This window comes from Saccopteryx leptura, chromosome 3 (genome assembly GCF_036850995.1).
Source record: "Saccopteryx leptura isolate mSacLep1 chromosome 3, mSacLep1_pri_phased_curated, whole genome shotgun sequence".
NCBI lineage: Eukaryota > Metazoa > Chordata > Mammalia > Chiroptera > Emballonuridae > Saccopteryx > Saccopteryx leptura.
Window position 1 is genome coordinate 36,569,114 of NC_089505.1, and position 14,155 is coordinate 36,583,268.

Genomic DNA, 14,155 nt, shown 5'->3' on the forward strand with positions numbered 1-14,155 from the left:
CTTCTTATCTAAGATTGCTACACCTAGTAAATCAAAAGAGTCAGTATATATAAGCTGATGACCATTGAAAGTGCATTTTCTCTTCTACATATTTCAATAAATTGTTTTAATGCATGCATGATTTAATGCATGTCTATATGTATAGTAGTCTATATGCTAGCCTTTAAAATATCTTAAAACATTATATATCTTTGATATTTTAGATATATAATTTAACTGAGATAGGTTTAAGCTACAAACTATTGCAATGGTAATTTATTAAAGGTAGTAATCAATGGAGAAGTTAAGATTGATTGAAAAGTAGCACATCAGATAAATGGAATAATCTTAAATGGTACAAGTAGTACATTAGATAAACATTCAGATTTTTGGCTAGAGAAATTATATTTTTTTTCTTCAAAGATTCATTTACTATAACTATTCTAGGCATGAGAAAAATGTTAGTAAAGAAAAATGTGTAGGTAAGATTAGCAAACATCTTTTCAAATATATATAATGATATATACGCCTCTCATAACTAGAATAATCTATTTATTCTGTTACTAAAGCCTACTTCCTTCTATTCAGCCTCTTTGTGTACATTTTAAAAAGTCATTTCTGGATCTTATCATTCTTCCCTGGAGGCCTTGCCTTTGGCAAATACAACACAGCAGAAAAAATTTGAACACATGCTCCACACCTTTTCCAAATATGACTTATCTACCTCTGTCTATTGTTACTCTTAGGCAGATATATATGTAAGTTTAAATTCAAGATTTCCAAGCTAAATTTTGCTTTTTAAACATTATCTTTTAGCTTACTCTTCAGAAAAGTTTCAGCTATGAACCGAAGAGATCTTATTTTCTGAATTTATATGCATTTAAGGGCAACTCAAGTAGTAGCTATTCTATTGGTAGGAGAAATCATGTCATTATCAATTTATTGTCTTTACCTTCAACAGTTTATTTATTTATTTATTTATTTATTTATTTAAAGAGAGAGAGAGAAAGAGAGAGAGACGGGGACAGACAGACAGGAAGGGAGAGAGATAAGAAGCATCAACTCATAGTTGTGGCACCTTAGTTGTTTATTGATTGCTTTCTCATACCTTGACCAGGGGGCTCCAGCTGAGCCAGAAACCCCTTGTTCAAACCAGTGACTTTGAGCTTCAAGCCAGTGACCTTGGGGTCAAGCCAACAACCATAGGGTCATGTCTATGATTCCACACTCAATCCGGTGAACCCATACTCAAGCTGGTGAGCGCACGTTCAAGCCAGATGATCCTGTGCTCAACCTGGCAACATCTGAGTTTCAGATCTGGGCCCTCAGTATCCAGGCCAATGCTCTATCTACTGAGCCACCACCTGGTTAGTTTCTTGAATACTTTATTACACACACACACACACACACACACACAAATATATGTGTACACACAGAGAATATCTCAGAGCCTGAATAAGAATATTCTGGGTAATATTATTTTGATGTGATATAGTGGCCTGTTCAGAGGTCATAAATACTTTTCTGATTGGTCTCTCCATGTTCAAATAAGATATTTGATAAGTTATCATTAAAAGTAGCTAAGAAGGGCCCTGGCCGGTTGGCTCAGTGGTAGAGCATTGGCCTGGCGTGCAGTAGTCCCGGGTTCAATTCCCAGCCAGGGCACACAGGAGAAGCGTCCATCTGCCTTTCCACCCCTCCCCCTCTCCTTCCCCTCTGTCTCTTTCTTCCCCTCCTGCAGCCAAGGCTCCATTGGAGCAAAGTTGGCCCGGGCGCTGAGGATGGCTCTGTGGCCTCTGCCTCAGGTGCTAGAATGGCTCTGTTCACAGTGGGGCAGTGCCCCAGATGGGCAGAGCATCGACCCCTGGTGGGCATGCTGGATGGATCCCGGTCAGGTGCATGCGGGAGTCTGTCTGACTGCCTCCCCGTTTCCAATTTCAGAAAAATTAAAAAATAAATAAATAAAATAAAAGTAGCTAAGAAAACTGTTAGGTTAGAAAAGTAAGGAGTGAAGGAACAAGTGGGTTTCTTTCTAAAACAAGAGAAAATTTTTTGAAGAGATAAAAAATGAATAAAGATTAATAAAAGTGGAACTGAACCTACTATTTAATTATAAATTCAATTCATATTTCTTGCTTGGTTGTCTATGCATTATCAAATTTGAAAATGAAAAAACACATTCGATTTTATAGTTGTATAAAGTTCTTTTGTAAATATAAAATGTCACTATATCCTATCAGAGGGGAAGAAAAATGATCAGAAAGAAAGTTTTAAGCCAAGCTTATATCACAGGTTACTATTTTAAAATTTCTTGTGACATTATTTGTCTTATCCACTCTTAGTTTTAAGAACTGACACTTTCAATGTTAATGTTTAAGTCAAGTGCTAGCAAAATATATTAGACTATATTCTCAAGTAAAAAATAAAATGTAATTAATATCATAATTTTTTCTATTAAATAAGATTTTTTTTTACTTATAGTTGAAAAGTCAAGTATACTGAATACTGATTAGTAATGTAGAGTCTTTATAAAAAGAATAATATGAGTAAATACCACATGTAAGTCATTAAATCTCAAGAAAATTTAGTAAACATAAGGAAATGTACGGCTATGGGAGCTTACCAGCAAGTAGAGTGATGAAATATTTGATTTCCAAATCCAACTTTTAAAAATCTAAGATGTTTTAAATTAATTGGTAACAAATGCCAGAAGACCTTTTTTACTAGCCAACTTTCGTTCCTTAAACCTAATTTTAATCAAAACCTCCTACAAATTTGCAAAAGTTTGAAATTTCCTTTAAAATAATCCATGTCTTCAAGAATTTTATCACATTAACTGCTTGATTACTAATGACAACAACAGCCTCTATACTTTCTGATAATGGCCAGTTTATTTGGTATAATGAATGACACTTTGCAAAGTATAGGTGACCCAAGTTCTTTCTTATATGAGCAATATTCAGGGTGCACAATACCTGCCTCTGTGTTCCTGTTGAACTTATTCACACACATATTATTTCCCTAAATATACGATACTGTGATTATCTGTTTAAACATCTCAACCCTCCATAGGACTCTGAGTGAAACTTCAGGATAGAAATTGCACTTTATTCAGCTGTGAATCTATAGCACTGTGTGTGACCATAAAGTAAAAACGCAATAAAATGATCTTAATTGAATAAATAAATGAATAAATGAAATAAGCAAAGGATGTTCAACTACAGCAGTGGCCAACCTTCTTTCTTTTTTTTTTTTTTTTTTTTTTTTTTATTCATTTTAGAGAGGAGAGGGAGAGACAGAGAGAGAGAGAGGAGAGACAGAGAGAGAGAAGGAGGGAGGAGCTGGAAGCATCAACTCCCATATGTGCCTTGACCAGGCAAGCCCAGGGTTTCGAACCGGCGACCTCAGCATTTCCAGGTCGACGCTTTATCCACTATGCCACCACAGGTCAGGCCAACCTTCTTTCAAATTAGTTAATTGAGGGGTTGATTTATTGACTCACCAGATAATTATCAATAGTTATATAAACCTATATAACAGATTTTTAGGGAGGACATTAGTGAGAAAAATGAAAAAAAAAATATTGAAGGTCAACAACTTGTAGATGGACATATAATTACCTTAAGACATCATATTAAAGGGTATATTCCTCCTTGGCAATCATAGATTTCAGAACAAGTCCTGACACAGAATTATTCAATACTGTTCTAATAGGTTCTATAATCTCATATATAAAGTTAGTATACTGTGAAAAAAAACTGGAGAATAACGTCATTAATGTTTGTATTCTATTTATAAAATATGGCTTAGTTCTATAGTTCAACTGTAAAGACAATATTAAAAACATATATCTATTTAAATATTTTTAAAATCTCATGTAACTTTTAAAATATGGTTAGCTACAGCCCCATCGATTAGGTCAGTCAGTAAGAGCATCATCCTGAAATGCTGGGGCTGATGGTTGGATCCTCAGTTGGGGCACATTTGGGGAGTGGCCAGTGAATGCACAACTAAGTGGAACAACAAACAAATGCTTCCTCAGCCCTCTTTCTTTCCCTCAGCATCCCTCTCTCTCCTCCCCCCACCCCACTCTGTCTCAGTAAAATCAGTCAATAGAAAATTAAAAATGCAATATGTTTAGCTAAAAAGCCTATACCCTAACTGCACTACTTTGGTTTGTAGGCAATGAAAAAAAGGAATAAATTTATTTTCTGGTGTCACTTCACCATGGACTTGTACCACATGCTATTATACTTTATGTTTATGAGATTCCCCCCAAAGTTTTCTAGGGACTAGGGAAGAAGAGTAGAGGAAAGATAATGTACCCTTTCTCCAAAATAGGTCTAGATTCCTATGATGCAACCTCCTTTATCAGGATTCAATGGGCACACTACTATAGTAGTTTACAGTTCTTATATCAGGCTCCATTTTTTATAATTACACACCTATATTCTGTAGTTTACAGCCATGTACCTTTTGGTTGGTTACACATTTTAGGGTTTTGAACACTACTGGTAAGATCACATGCATTCTAGAAATAAACTGAAATTTGCACCAAATTATGAAGATTCAAATAAGCACACTTTTTTAGTATGGTTGTACCTCGTTCTCCCTTCTGACACTTCTTTCTTTGCACTGTACACTTTCTTGTCTCGTTGGTCGGGGGACACAGGTTACCCTTTGCTGAAGGATGCTGTGTTATTTCTCGGACCCTTGTTTCAGTCCCTCTTTTGAAGCCACATGTTTTTCCTTTCTTTGTGCATGGACTCCAAGGACTCCATTCACTGGCTTCACAGTGCACTGAAACAGAACAGCAGAAACAGCCTCAGCTGGCTCCCAAATATTTTCACAATGGTTAAATAAACAAAGAGACTTGTTTCCATCAATACTTGCCCAAATTCCGAGCAGAAATCCTGCAGAGCAAAGTTGGGCAAGGTGATTTAAAGATAAAGAGAAAGAGAAAGGCTGGAATAGAATGTTTTCAGATTTTTTAGTAATCATATTATCAGGTAAACTCATTCTTACATTAGGTCTGTTTTTCACTTTAGATTTGATTCACCAGCAACTAATATGATTACTCACAATTGACCAATATTTTATAATTTTTGAGCACTGAACAATTATTGATTGATCCTGACCATAACTTAATAGAACATTCGTTATTATGTGCAAGAGAATTGATTTTTGAACTGTAGCATACAACAGAATCCCCAGGAGGGCTTGTTAACACACTGAATGCTGTCCACACCGCCAGTGGTTCTAGTACATCTGTCGGGGATGAGGCCTGACAATATGCATTTCTAACAACACACACAATACTGATTTGCAGGTATAAAGGACATGCTTTGAGAACTTCTGTGCTACAAAACGGTAAAATGAAAAAATGAATTCAAGTCTTTAGCCTCCAATTCATTACCTCCTCTACTTCATTATTCTTTGGTACTTAATTTTTGTCATTTATTAATGGGTATGGTTCAGGCATGGAAACATCGATTTTAAATTAATTCTGGGTCAATTTCAGCTGATAGACTGCTTCTAGAATTAACTTGACCAAGTAATTCTTAAGACCAACTGATACGCTTTTTCTAAAGTTTCTTTTTTCCTTATATATTAATCTCTTCTTTGCAGTCATGGCTTTTCAAGGTCAGATTTTTGCACTCTTAATGAAAATAAATACCTGCAAGGTGCTATTCTTATATTTATGTCCATAAAAATTCCTGACTTACAATAACTGTAACAGCTTGCAACAGTAACTCTTTCAGATGACATAAGACTCCCTTTCCATGAAACCAAATTTCCAGTAAACTTTCTTGCTGCCTTCTGATTCAAAAAAACCTGTCCTTTAGGGCAGAATGCTACGTTGTGTACAACCTCCAGAAATAAAATGTAAATGTTTTAGAAATTTAAATCCATTTGCCAAACATTTCTTCACATGCTTTTTCAGTCACTTTCAAGTATCTGAATGCAAAACAGGTTTAGGTGAAAATGATTAGATAAGTGAAGTTTCTATGAACTCAAATGAGCTTTATTGAACAATTTTTCAAAACAGTCTTCGTGCTCAGTTATACCATTGTTAGAGCAATTACATCACTTAATGACATAATCTCTTGCCACTTAAGGAAATATCTTCCATTCTAATATTAATCATTAAAAAGCAGTGATAGGGCACACAAGTAAAAAGATCCCCAAGAATACACATGGAAAAATACAGATCAAAGCTTGTGAGCTATCCCTTTGTTTAGTATTCACTTAGTGCCAGAACCAGGAGGACTAAATGAGAAAAAAGTTATATGATGTGGAAGTGAACCAAACTTTGGTGCGTTTTCACAATGGCAAAGGTGGTCTAGGCAAATGTATACTTAGACTTAAGAAGAACATTTTACAAATTACAGCATAGCTAGTTATGCATCCTTAGTCAGAAGAGGAATGGTTCTGCAAATGTAATTCTAATAATGATATTGGATAATTCCATTGAGAAATGAGAAATAATATTCAAAATAAATGAGTTTGGATAATAAAAAAACTTTAATAGATACTATATTAAAAAGTGAGAGGCCCTGGTTGTTTGGCTAAGTGGTAGAGTGTAGGTCCAGTATATGGATGTCCTAGTTCATTTCCTGGTCAGGGCACATAGAAGTGACCATATGCTTCTCCACCCTTTCCCCACCCCTTTCTCTCTCTTCCCCTCTTGCAGCCATTGCTCAATTGGTTCGAGTGCATTGACCCCGAGTCCTGAGGATGGCTCCATGGAGCATCTGACTCAGGTGCTAAAAATAGCTCCATTGCAAACATCACCCCAGATGGGCAGAGCATTGGCCCCCGGCAGAGGTTGCTGGGTGGATCCAGTTGGGACACAGGCAGAAGTCTATCTCCCCTCCTCTCATTTGGTAAAAATACAAAATAAATAAATAAAATAAAAAAGGATAAATAAAAAGACTTGAGAGAAGGAGAATTTTTCCTGGAGAAATACTGTAGAATGAGTCTATAATATTGATGTTCAAAAATATTTCTGAGAAAAATGGAAACTCTGGAAAACATGTAAGGACAATAAAATAAGTAACAAGTTATATTCAGGTCATTAAATGAACAATGTAGAACTAGGGCACTATTTGGTTAAGAAGCAATTAGGAAAAAACAAGACTACTCCACTTCTGTATTTATTCTATTTTCTGTATTAATAAGAGCTTTAACACTGGAAATTAACTATTCACTAATGAAGCAAGCGTGTTAAAAAAATAATTAGTTCCCTGTTCCAAGAAGTGGTCATTCTGTGGTTGATCACTAGTCTAAAATGCTGTAAAAGGGATTCTTAAACTGGGAGGAAAGTTGAACTGGATGTCCCACCAGTACTTACAACACCATTATAATACCATTACTTCTTTGCGCTCATTCTTGTTGGCTAAGCACATGGTTCCATAGAGAACACAGCAAGAGCATGTCCCTTGCTACTCACTCTTTGGAGCTGAGTATCTTCCCTCTTGAACTACTTGAACAAGGCCAACTTTCCAAGAGAAAAAATAAGGATGACAGAATTGAATGACAGTTCAGAAAGAAAGCAAATATCTAGAGTAAGAAGCAGAAAAAATGTGTTCCCCTATAAAATTGGGTTCAGAGGACATTTGTGCTTCATTTGATTTGAAAACCATGGCAATGAGTGTTTGTAAGTTTTTCACTTAGCTCTATATCAGGGTGGTGTTTTTCTGTTTATGATTTCTTCTGTCAACTGAAAATCTGAGTAAGCAACATGCCATACAGTGTAGATTTTAGCAAAGGCAGAGAAAAAACTTTCTTTAACCTGATGGGTGGGCACTAGAGAGCTAGTCAATTAGTCCAGGCACATATTATAACACAGAAAATAACTCACTTGCACCACCATTTCAGCTCACTGAGTCCTAGTTTTCATATTTGTTAAAGGAATAAGCTTTGGCCCTGGCCAGTGGGCTCATTAGATAGAGTATGGCTCAGTGTATGGACATCCTGGGTTCAATTTCTGGTTAGGGCACACAAAAGAAGCAACATCTGCATCCCTTCCCTCTCTCTCTTCTCTCCCTCTTCACCTCCTGCATCCTGTGGCTTGGTTGGTCCAAGTGCCTCAGCCTCAGGTGCTAAAAATAGCTCAGTTGATTCCAGTATCAGCCCAGACAGGGGTTGCTGCGTGGATCCTGGTTGGAGTACATGAGAGAGTTGTTTCACTATTTCCCTTCCTCTCACTCAAAAAAAAGAGAGAGAATAAAGAAGAAATAGGTTTTAATGCTCCTTTCTGTTTAATGGTCCTTTGTGATAATCAAGCAGGTCATCATTTTTTTATGAGATTCTAGGCAAGCCGATGGGCAAGGTCTGCATAGTGCTAGTAGACTAGACAACATATGATGGCAGACACCCTATATGTAGCAAGCAACAAGAGCCAGCCCTGAATCAAAGTTGCTGACTTGCACTACTAGTACATCCCAGGTTATTTCTACCTGTTCAGTGAGCTAGATGCACTAAATGGCTTTTGGATTGCTAACCCTTCCTTTAAAATGTGTAATTTCTCTAATTTCATTGTGTTAAGAAATAATCTTTTTCTTTTTCTTTTTTTTTTTTTCAGAGACAGAGAGAGAGTCAGAGAGAGGGATAGGTAGGGACAGACAGATAGGAACGAAGAGAGATGAGAAGCATCAATCATCAGTTTTTTGTTGCGACACTAGTTCAGGGGTCCCCAAACTTTTTACACAGGGGGCCAGTTCACTGTCCCTCAGACCATTGGAGGGCTGGACTATAAAAAAAATTATGAACAAATCCCTATATACACTGCACATATCTTATTTAAAGTAAAAATACAAAACGGGAACAAATACAATATTTAAAATAAAGAACAAGTATATTTAAATCAACAAACTGACCTGTATTTCAATGGGAACTAAAGGCCTGCTTTTGGTTAATGAGATGGTCAATGTCCGGTTCCATATTTGTCACTGCTAGCCGTAACAAGTGATATGACGTGCTTCCGGAGCTGTGACACGAGCATCCCATGTCACCGGAAGTAGTACTGTACATAAGTGACACCATGCTTTGTGGCGCCACCACATACAGTATTAGTGACCACCAATGAAAGACGTGCCCCTTCCGGAAGTGCGGTGGGAGCCGGATAAATGGCCTCAGGGGGCCACCTGTGGCCTGCGGGCCGTAGTTTGGGGACCCCTGCCTTTGTTGTTCATTGATTGCTTTCTCATATGTGCCTTGACCGTGGGCCTTCAGCAGACTGAGTAACCCCTTGCTTGAGCCAGCGACCTTGGGTCCAAGCTGGTGAGCTTTGCTCAAACCAGATGAGCCCGCGCTCAAGCTGGCAACCTTGGGGTCTTGAACCTGGGTCCTTCACATTCCAGTCTGATGCTCTATCCACTGCGCCACTGCCTGGTTAGGCAAGAAATAATGTCTGAATGGTAATATAAATTACTGGTAATCTTTAAAGACTAATTCAATAGTTTCAAGTTTTTAAGTGTTAGATGATATATTTAACACTGATATATTTAAAATAAATAACCTTTCAAGGACTGAATGCTATACTTCCAACAACTAAGAAAATCTTAACATGTGGCTCTTTTCCTGGGTAGAGAAATATCACCAACTGTCCCTGAATATTGCACAGAAATGTTTTCTGTGTTTTCCACAGTTTAGAACTTATTACTTCTGATCTTTATACCTCGGTACCTACAAAAAAAGTAAAGTTGTAACTTTTATCTTATATCGAAGGTGTTTTTCTGAGTTTTTATTGACTAGAATATATATATATATATATATATATATATATATATATATATATATATATATATATATATGAAACATAGAACCAAAATGAGCCATGAACTGTTTTGGGATTGTTGTTTTCCAGATGCTTTTGAAATTATCTTTTAGGCCCTGGCCGGTTGGCTCAGCGGTAGAACGTCGGCCTGGCGTGCGGGGGACCCGGGTTCGATTCCCGGCCAGGGCACATAGGAGAAGCGCCCATTTGCTTCTCCACCCCCCCTCCTTCCTCTCTGTCTCTCTCTTCCCCTCCCGCAGCCAAGGCTCTATTGGAGCAGAGATGGCCCGGGCACTGGTAATGGCTCCTTGGCCTCTGCCCCAGGTGCTAGAGTGGCTCTGGTCGCGGCAGAGCGTCGCCCCCTGGTGGGCAGAGCGTTGCCCCTGCTGGGCGTGCCGGGTAGATCCGGGTCAGGTGCATGCGGGAGTCTGTCTGACTGTCTCTCCCCGTTTCCAGTTTCAGAAAAATACAAAAAAAAAAAAAAAAAGAAATTATCTTTTAAATATCATCTATTTATTTCATTCTAAAATAAACAGCCTAAAACTGTTTAGAAAGCAGTGTTCTGTGTGGACCTGCAATGGTTAAGCCACCACTTTAGAGTTATTGCTCCAGCACTTTGGTTTCTAATGGATGTGTCTGTGCGGACCCCAGGGGAGTCCTGGAGACTATCTTGTACTGAATCAGGAGGACAGTTGTGCGCATATGCCAACATCAGCGCAGCATCAAAGGTTCTTGGAGCTCTTGCCCAGGGGATTTTGAGATTTAGTACGCTGTTTTCCCATTCGGTTTAGCATCTGCTCCCCAAGTGTTCATCAAACTTGTAGCTGTAGTAGCTGCACAGCATTTAAAAGAAGGAAAATATAGCCTGACAGTGATCTGTTATTTAGACAAACAACTTGTCTGAGGGACCTCCCCTCCAGGAAACTCAGCCTGCAATTAATCAGACCCTGGGACAATCTCCTCTGTCAGTTTGAGTAAGTCCAAAAATCTCTCCTTGTTTCTGGATACCTGCATAGCAGGACATTTCAGCAGAGCGGTGTGAAAGGAAAAGTTAGAATTTTAACTGTTTCGGCTCCAGTTCTCTAGGTGTTTGATCCACCCACTGAGCATGTTTTTTTCCCCTTGGAAAGGGGAGAAAAGTATGGCCATTGAATGACATTAGACTTAAGTGTTTTTGTGAAATTTTTGCCCTAGACTGGAAATTTAGTTCAAGACCAAATATATTTATATAACATTATAATATATGTACATATATATAATATATATAAATTGCTGTAAGTAAAATTTCATTAAAGAATGATACAAAATAAATTTATAATGATAAGATTATTTAAGCCTGACCAGGTGGTGGTGCAGTAGACTGGGATGCGGAAGACCCAGGTTCAAAACCCTGAGGTCACCACTCGAGCGTGGGATCATCTGGTTTGAGCAAAGCTCACCAGCTTGGACCCAAGGTCACTGGCTTGAGCAAGGCATTACTCAGTCTGCTGAAGGCCCACGGTCAAGGCACATACGAGAAAGCTGTTAATGAACAACTAAAGTGTCGCAACGAAAAACTGATGACTGATGCTCCTCATCTCTCTCCCTTCCTGTCTGTCTGTCCCTATCTATCCCTCTCTCTGACTTTCTCTCTGTCTGTGTAAAAAAAAAAAATTAAAGATTAGTTGAAACAATTAGCTCCCACAGAGTATTAAGTTGTACTATAACACATGCTGGGTAAAGCTATAAGAACACAATTAAGATGGAAGGCTAGAGAGGGTTTGAGAGACAGGTTCTTGTGAAACAGGACCTTAAGAAGCACTTCCATAAAGAACAAACTTTCATCCGAGCTATTTCTCGTCGTTTCTAAACCTCAGGGTTCCTCCTTACCGATACTGACGCACTCCATGGTGTGGTTATTGGCTTCCAACCCTTCCGGGCAACTGTCAAGGCACTTTCCAAGATGTAAGTAAAATCCACTTTTACACTTTGTGCAGAAATTTTTGTTGAAACAAGTATCACAGTCAGCTTTGCATTCTGAAAGAAAAATAAAAGAAATATTTTATTATTATCTTCACTTAACTATTGTTGCTCTAGTTCTGTATACTGACAACCTAGGCACAGGCAACTTTTTTGTCAAAAAAAAACATTTAGGGTTCAAAATTATTTTGCCAAACTAAATTAAGGATTCTCCCATAGTCATTTAGTTGATGTATTTCAGTCACTGATTCTAGAATTTTATTGATTGCCCTATGAAAAAAAATTGGCAATACGTCTACCTCCAAAAATGTTTATAAGGTCAAATATTTATTTATATTAAATAACAGTAAAATTGTTTTATTAGAACTTTAATTAGATATACTCAGGTATTTTCATTGTGTTGTTCTTGAGGTCTATTCATTCATTCATTCAACAAATATTTGATTGCCCATTATAGGCCAATTACTTTTCCAGGTATTGATTGACAACTGCACAGAAAAGAAACAAGGCCCAGACTTCACAAAGCTTGCATTCAAGTATGGGAGGCACAATAAAAAAACAACAACAATAGTTGGATACTTATATTGCGATACTATAAGGCATCCACTATTAGAAGAATTTTTCAATATTAAGTCATTCAAACCTTCCAATAACCCAGTGAGGTGGTTCCTATTATGATTCCCATTTTATAGATAAGAAGACTCAGACTCAACAGGGTTGTGTAACTATTCAAGGACCACAGGGCAGATTTGTTTTTAAAGCCCAGGTAGTCTGGTTCCAGAATAATAAGTTCCTTGGAAAAAAAGAAAAATTAACAGTATAAAAAAGATATGAAAAATTACTGATAAAATGAAGAGATTGTTTATTTGGATATGATGGTCATGCACTGTTTCTCTGAGAAGGTGACATATAAGCAGAATCTTGGATTTAAATAAAGAGTCAGTCATGTAAAGGTGTGGACAAAAAAAGCTTTTGCCCTGGCCAATTGATTCAGTGGTAGAGAGTTGGCCCAGCATGTGGATATCCTGGGTTCAATTCTCAGTCAGGGCACACAGGAGAAGCAACCATCTGCTTCTTCACCCCTTCCCCAACCTCTGCCTTTTTTCTCTCTCTCTCTTCCCCTCCCGCAGCCATGGTTCGATTGGTTTGAGTGCATTGCCCTGGGTGCTGAGTATGGCTCCATGGAGCTTCTGCCTCAAATACTAAAAATAGCTTGGTTGCAAGCATGGCCCCAGATGGGCAGAGCATTGCCCCAGACAGGGGTTGCCATATGGATACCAGTTAGGGTGCATGCAGGTGTCTATCTCTCCTCCTTTCACTTGGAAAAGAAAAAAAAGCTTTCAAAATTGCCAGAATAGTGTGTGTGGAACAGTAATTGCAAAGGTTCCTAGGTAAAAAATCCTGTAAGAAGGCCAATGAGGTTGGTATGAAGTGTTTGAGGGGCAATTGTAGAAGATAAATTTGGAGAGGTAGACAGGGCTACATATGGTATAGGATAAAGGAATGACATTTCCAAATTTACATTCTGAAAGGTTACTCAGTCTACAGTGTGGAGAGTAGACTTTTAGAGTGCAGATGAGAGGGGATATGACATTTCCAACCTTTATTTCCAACTGATAAATGTTTCAGTATCTATACTGCAATCCTTCCTGAAGTGAAAATAACTGAATTAATTCTTACAGTCATTAACTATTTAGATTTTATAAATAATGAGAACACAGATGGCATTGGCGCTTGCACTAATTTTCTATGTTCAATGAGTAGTAATACCTAGAAATGAAACAATGAAAAGAGACAAACAAACAAACAAAAGTTGAGTACTTTTTATAAGTAGTAAAAATTTTCCTGCCCCTGAAAGCAAAATCCAAGTAAATTTAGCCTAATTACTAGGTAATTATTATTTACTTAACATTGGATAGGACAAATATTCTAGAGGCCATTTCTAATCTGGAAAGTCCCTAAGGATGAGATAAAAACATAATTTTGTGTAAGCACTTACTTGTACACTTATTTATATCTGGATATCGAGTTCCATAATATCCACTTGGACATGAAGAGAGACACACTCCAATCTGCTTCATGCCAATTCTTTCCAGAACAAAAAATAGTCTGGGCTTACATGACAAACAGCCATTGTAATCTGAACACGTCGCACAGCCTCCTTGGCAGCCTTGACTGACGTTAGGATGCACTGGGGGACAAATGGAAAAAGACAAAAACAAAGGTTAAATTGTAAATGTAGAAGTTCAGTGACATTCTCAGCATAGGACACACATTTTCTTTCATTAGTTTTCAATTTTGTGATAATGGGTGAATGAGTAGGAACTTTTTTTCCTCCCCTTTTTTTTTTTTGTGATCTGACATTTCCCTTTAATATATATATATATATATATATACACATACATAAACACACACACACATACATTGTTTCTGATT

General features: G+C 37.6%; 1 protein-coding gene across 2 annotated transcripts in view; it reads right to left on the bottom strand.

Moving 5' to 3' along the window:
- The window catches only part of RSPO3 (R-spondin 3), an 86,686-nt gene that overhangs the window by 38,983 nt on the left and 33,548 nt on the right, over nucleotides 1-14,155 (bottom strand). For both annotated transcript variants that reach the window (XM_066373300.1, XM_066373301.1), the window contains exons 2-4: nucleotides 13,719-13,910; nucleotides 11,630-11,776; nucleotides 4,582-4,779 (exon numbers count right to left, since the gene is read on the bottom strand). In XM_066373300.1, coding sequence (XP_066229397.1) covers nucleotides 4,582-4,779; nucleotides 11,630-11,776; nucleotides 13,719-13,910 — 537 coding nt within the window. The remainder of the gene's footprint in view (nucleotides 1-4,581; nucleotides 4,780-11,629; nucleotides 11,777-13,718; nucleotides 13,911-14,155) is intronic.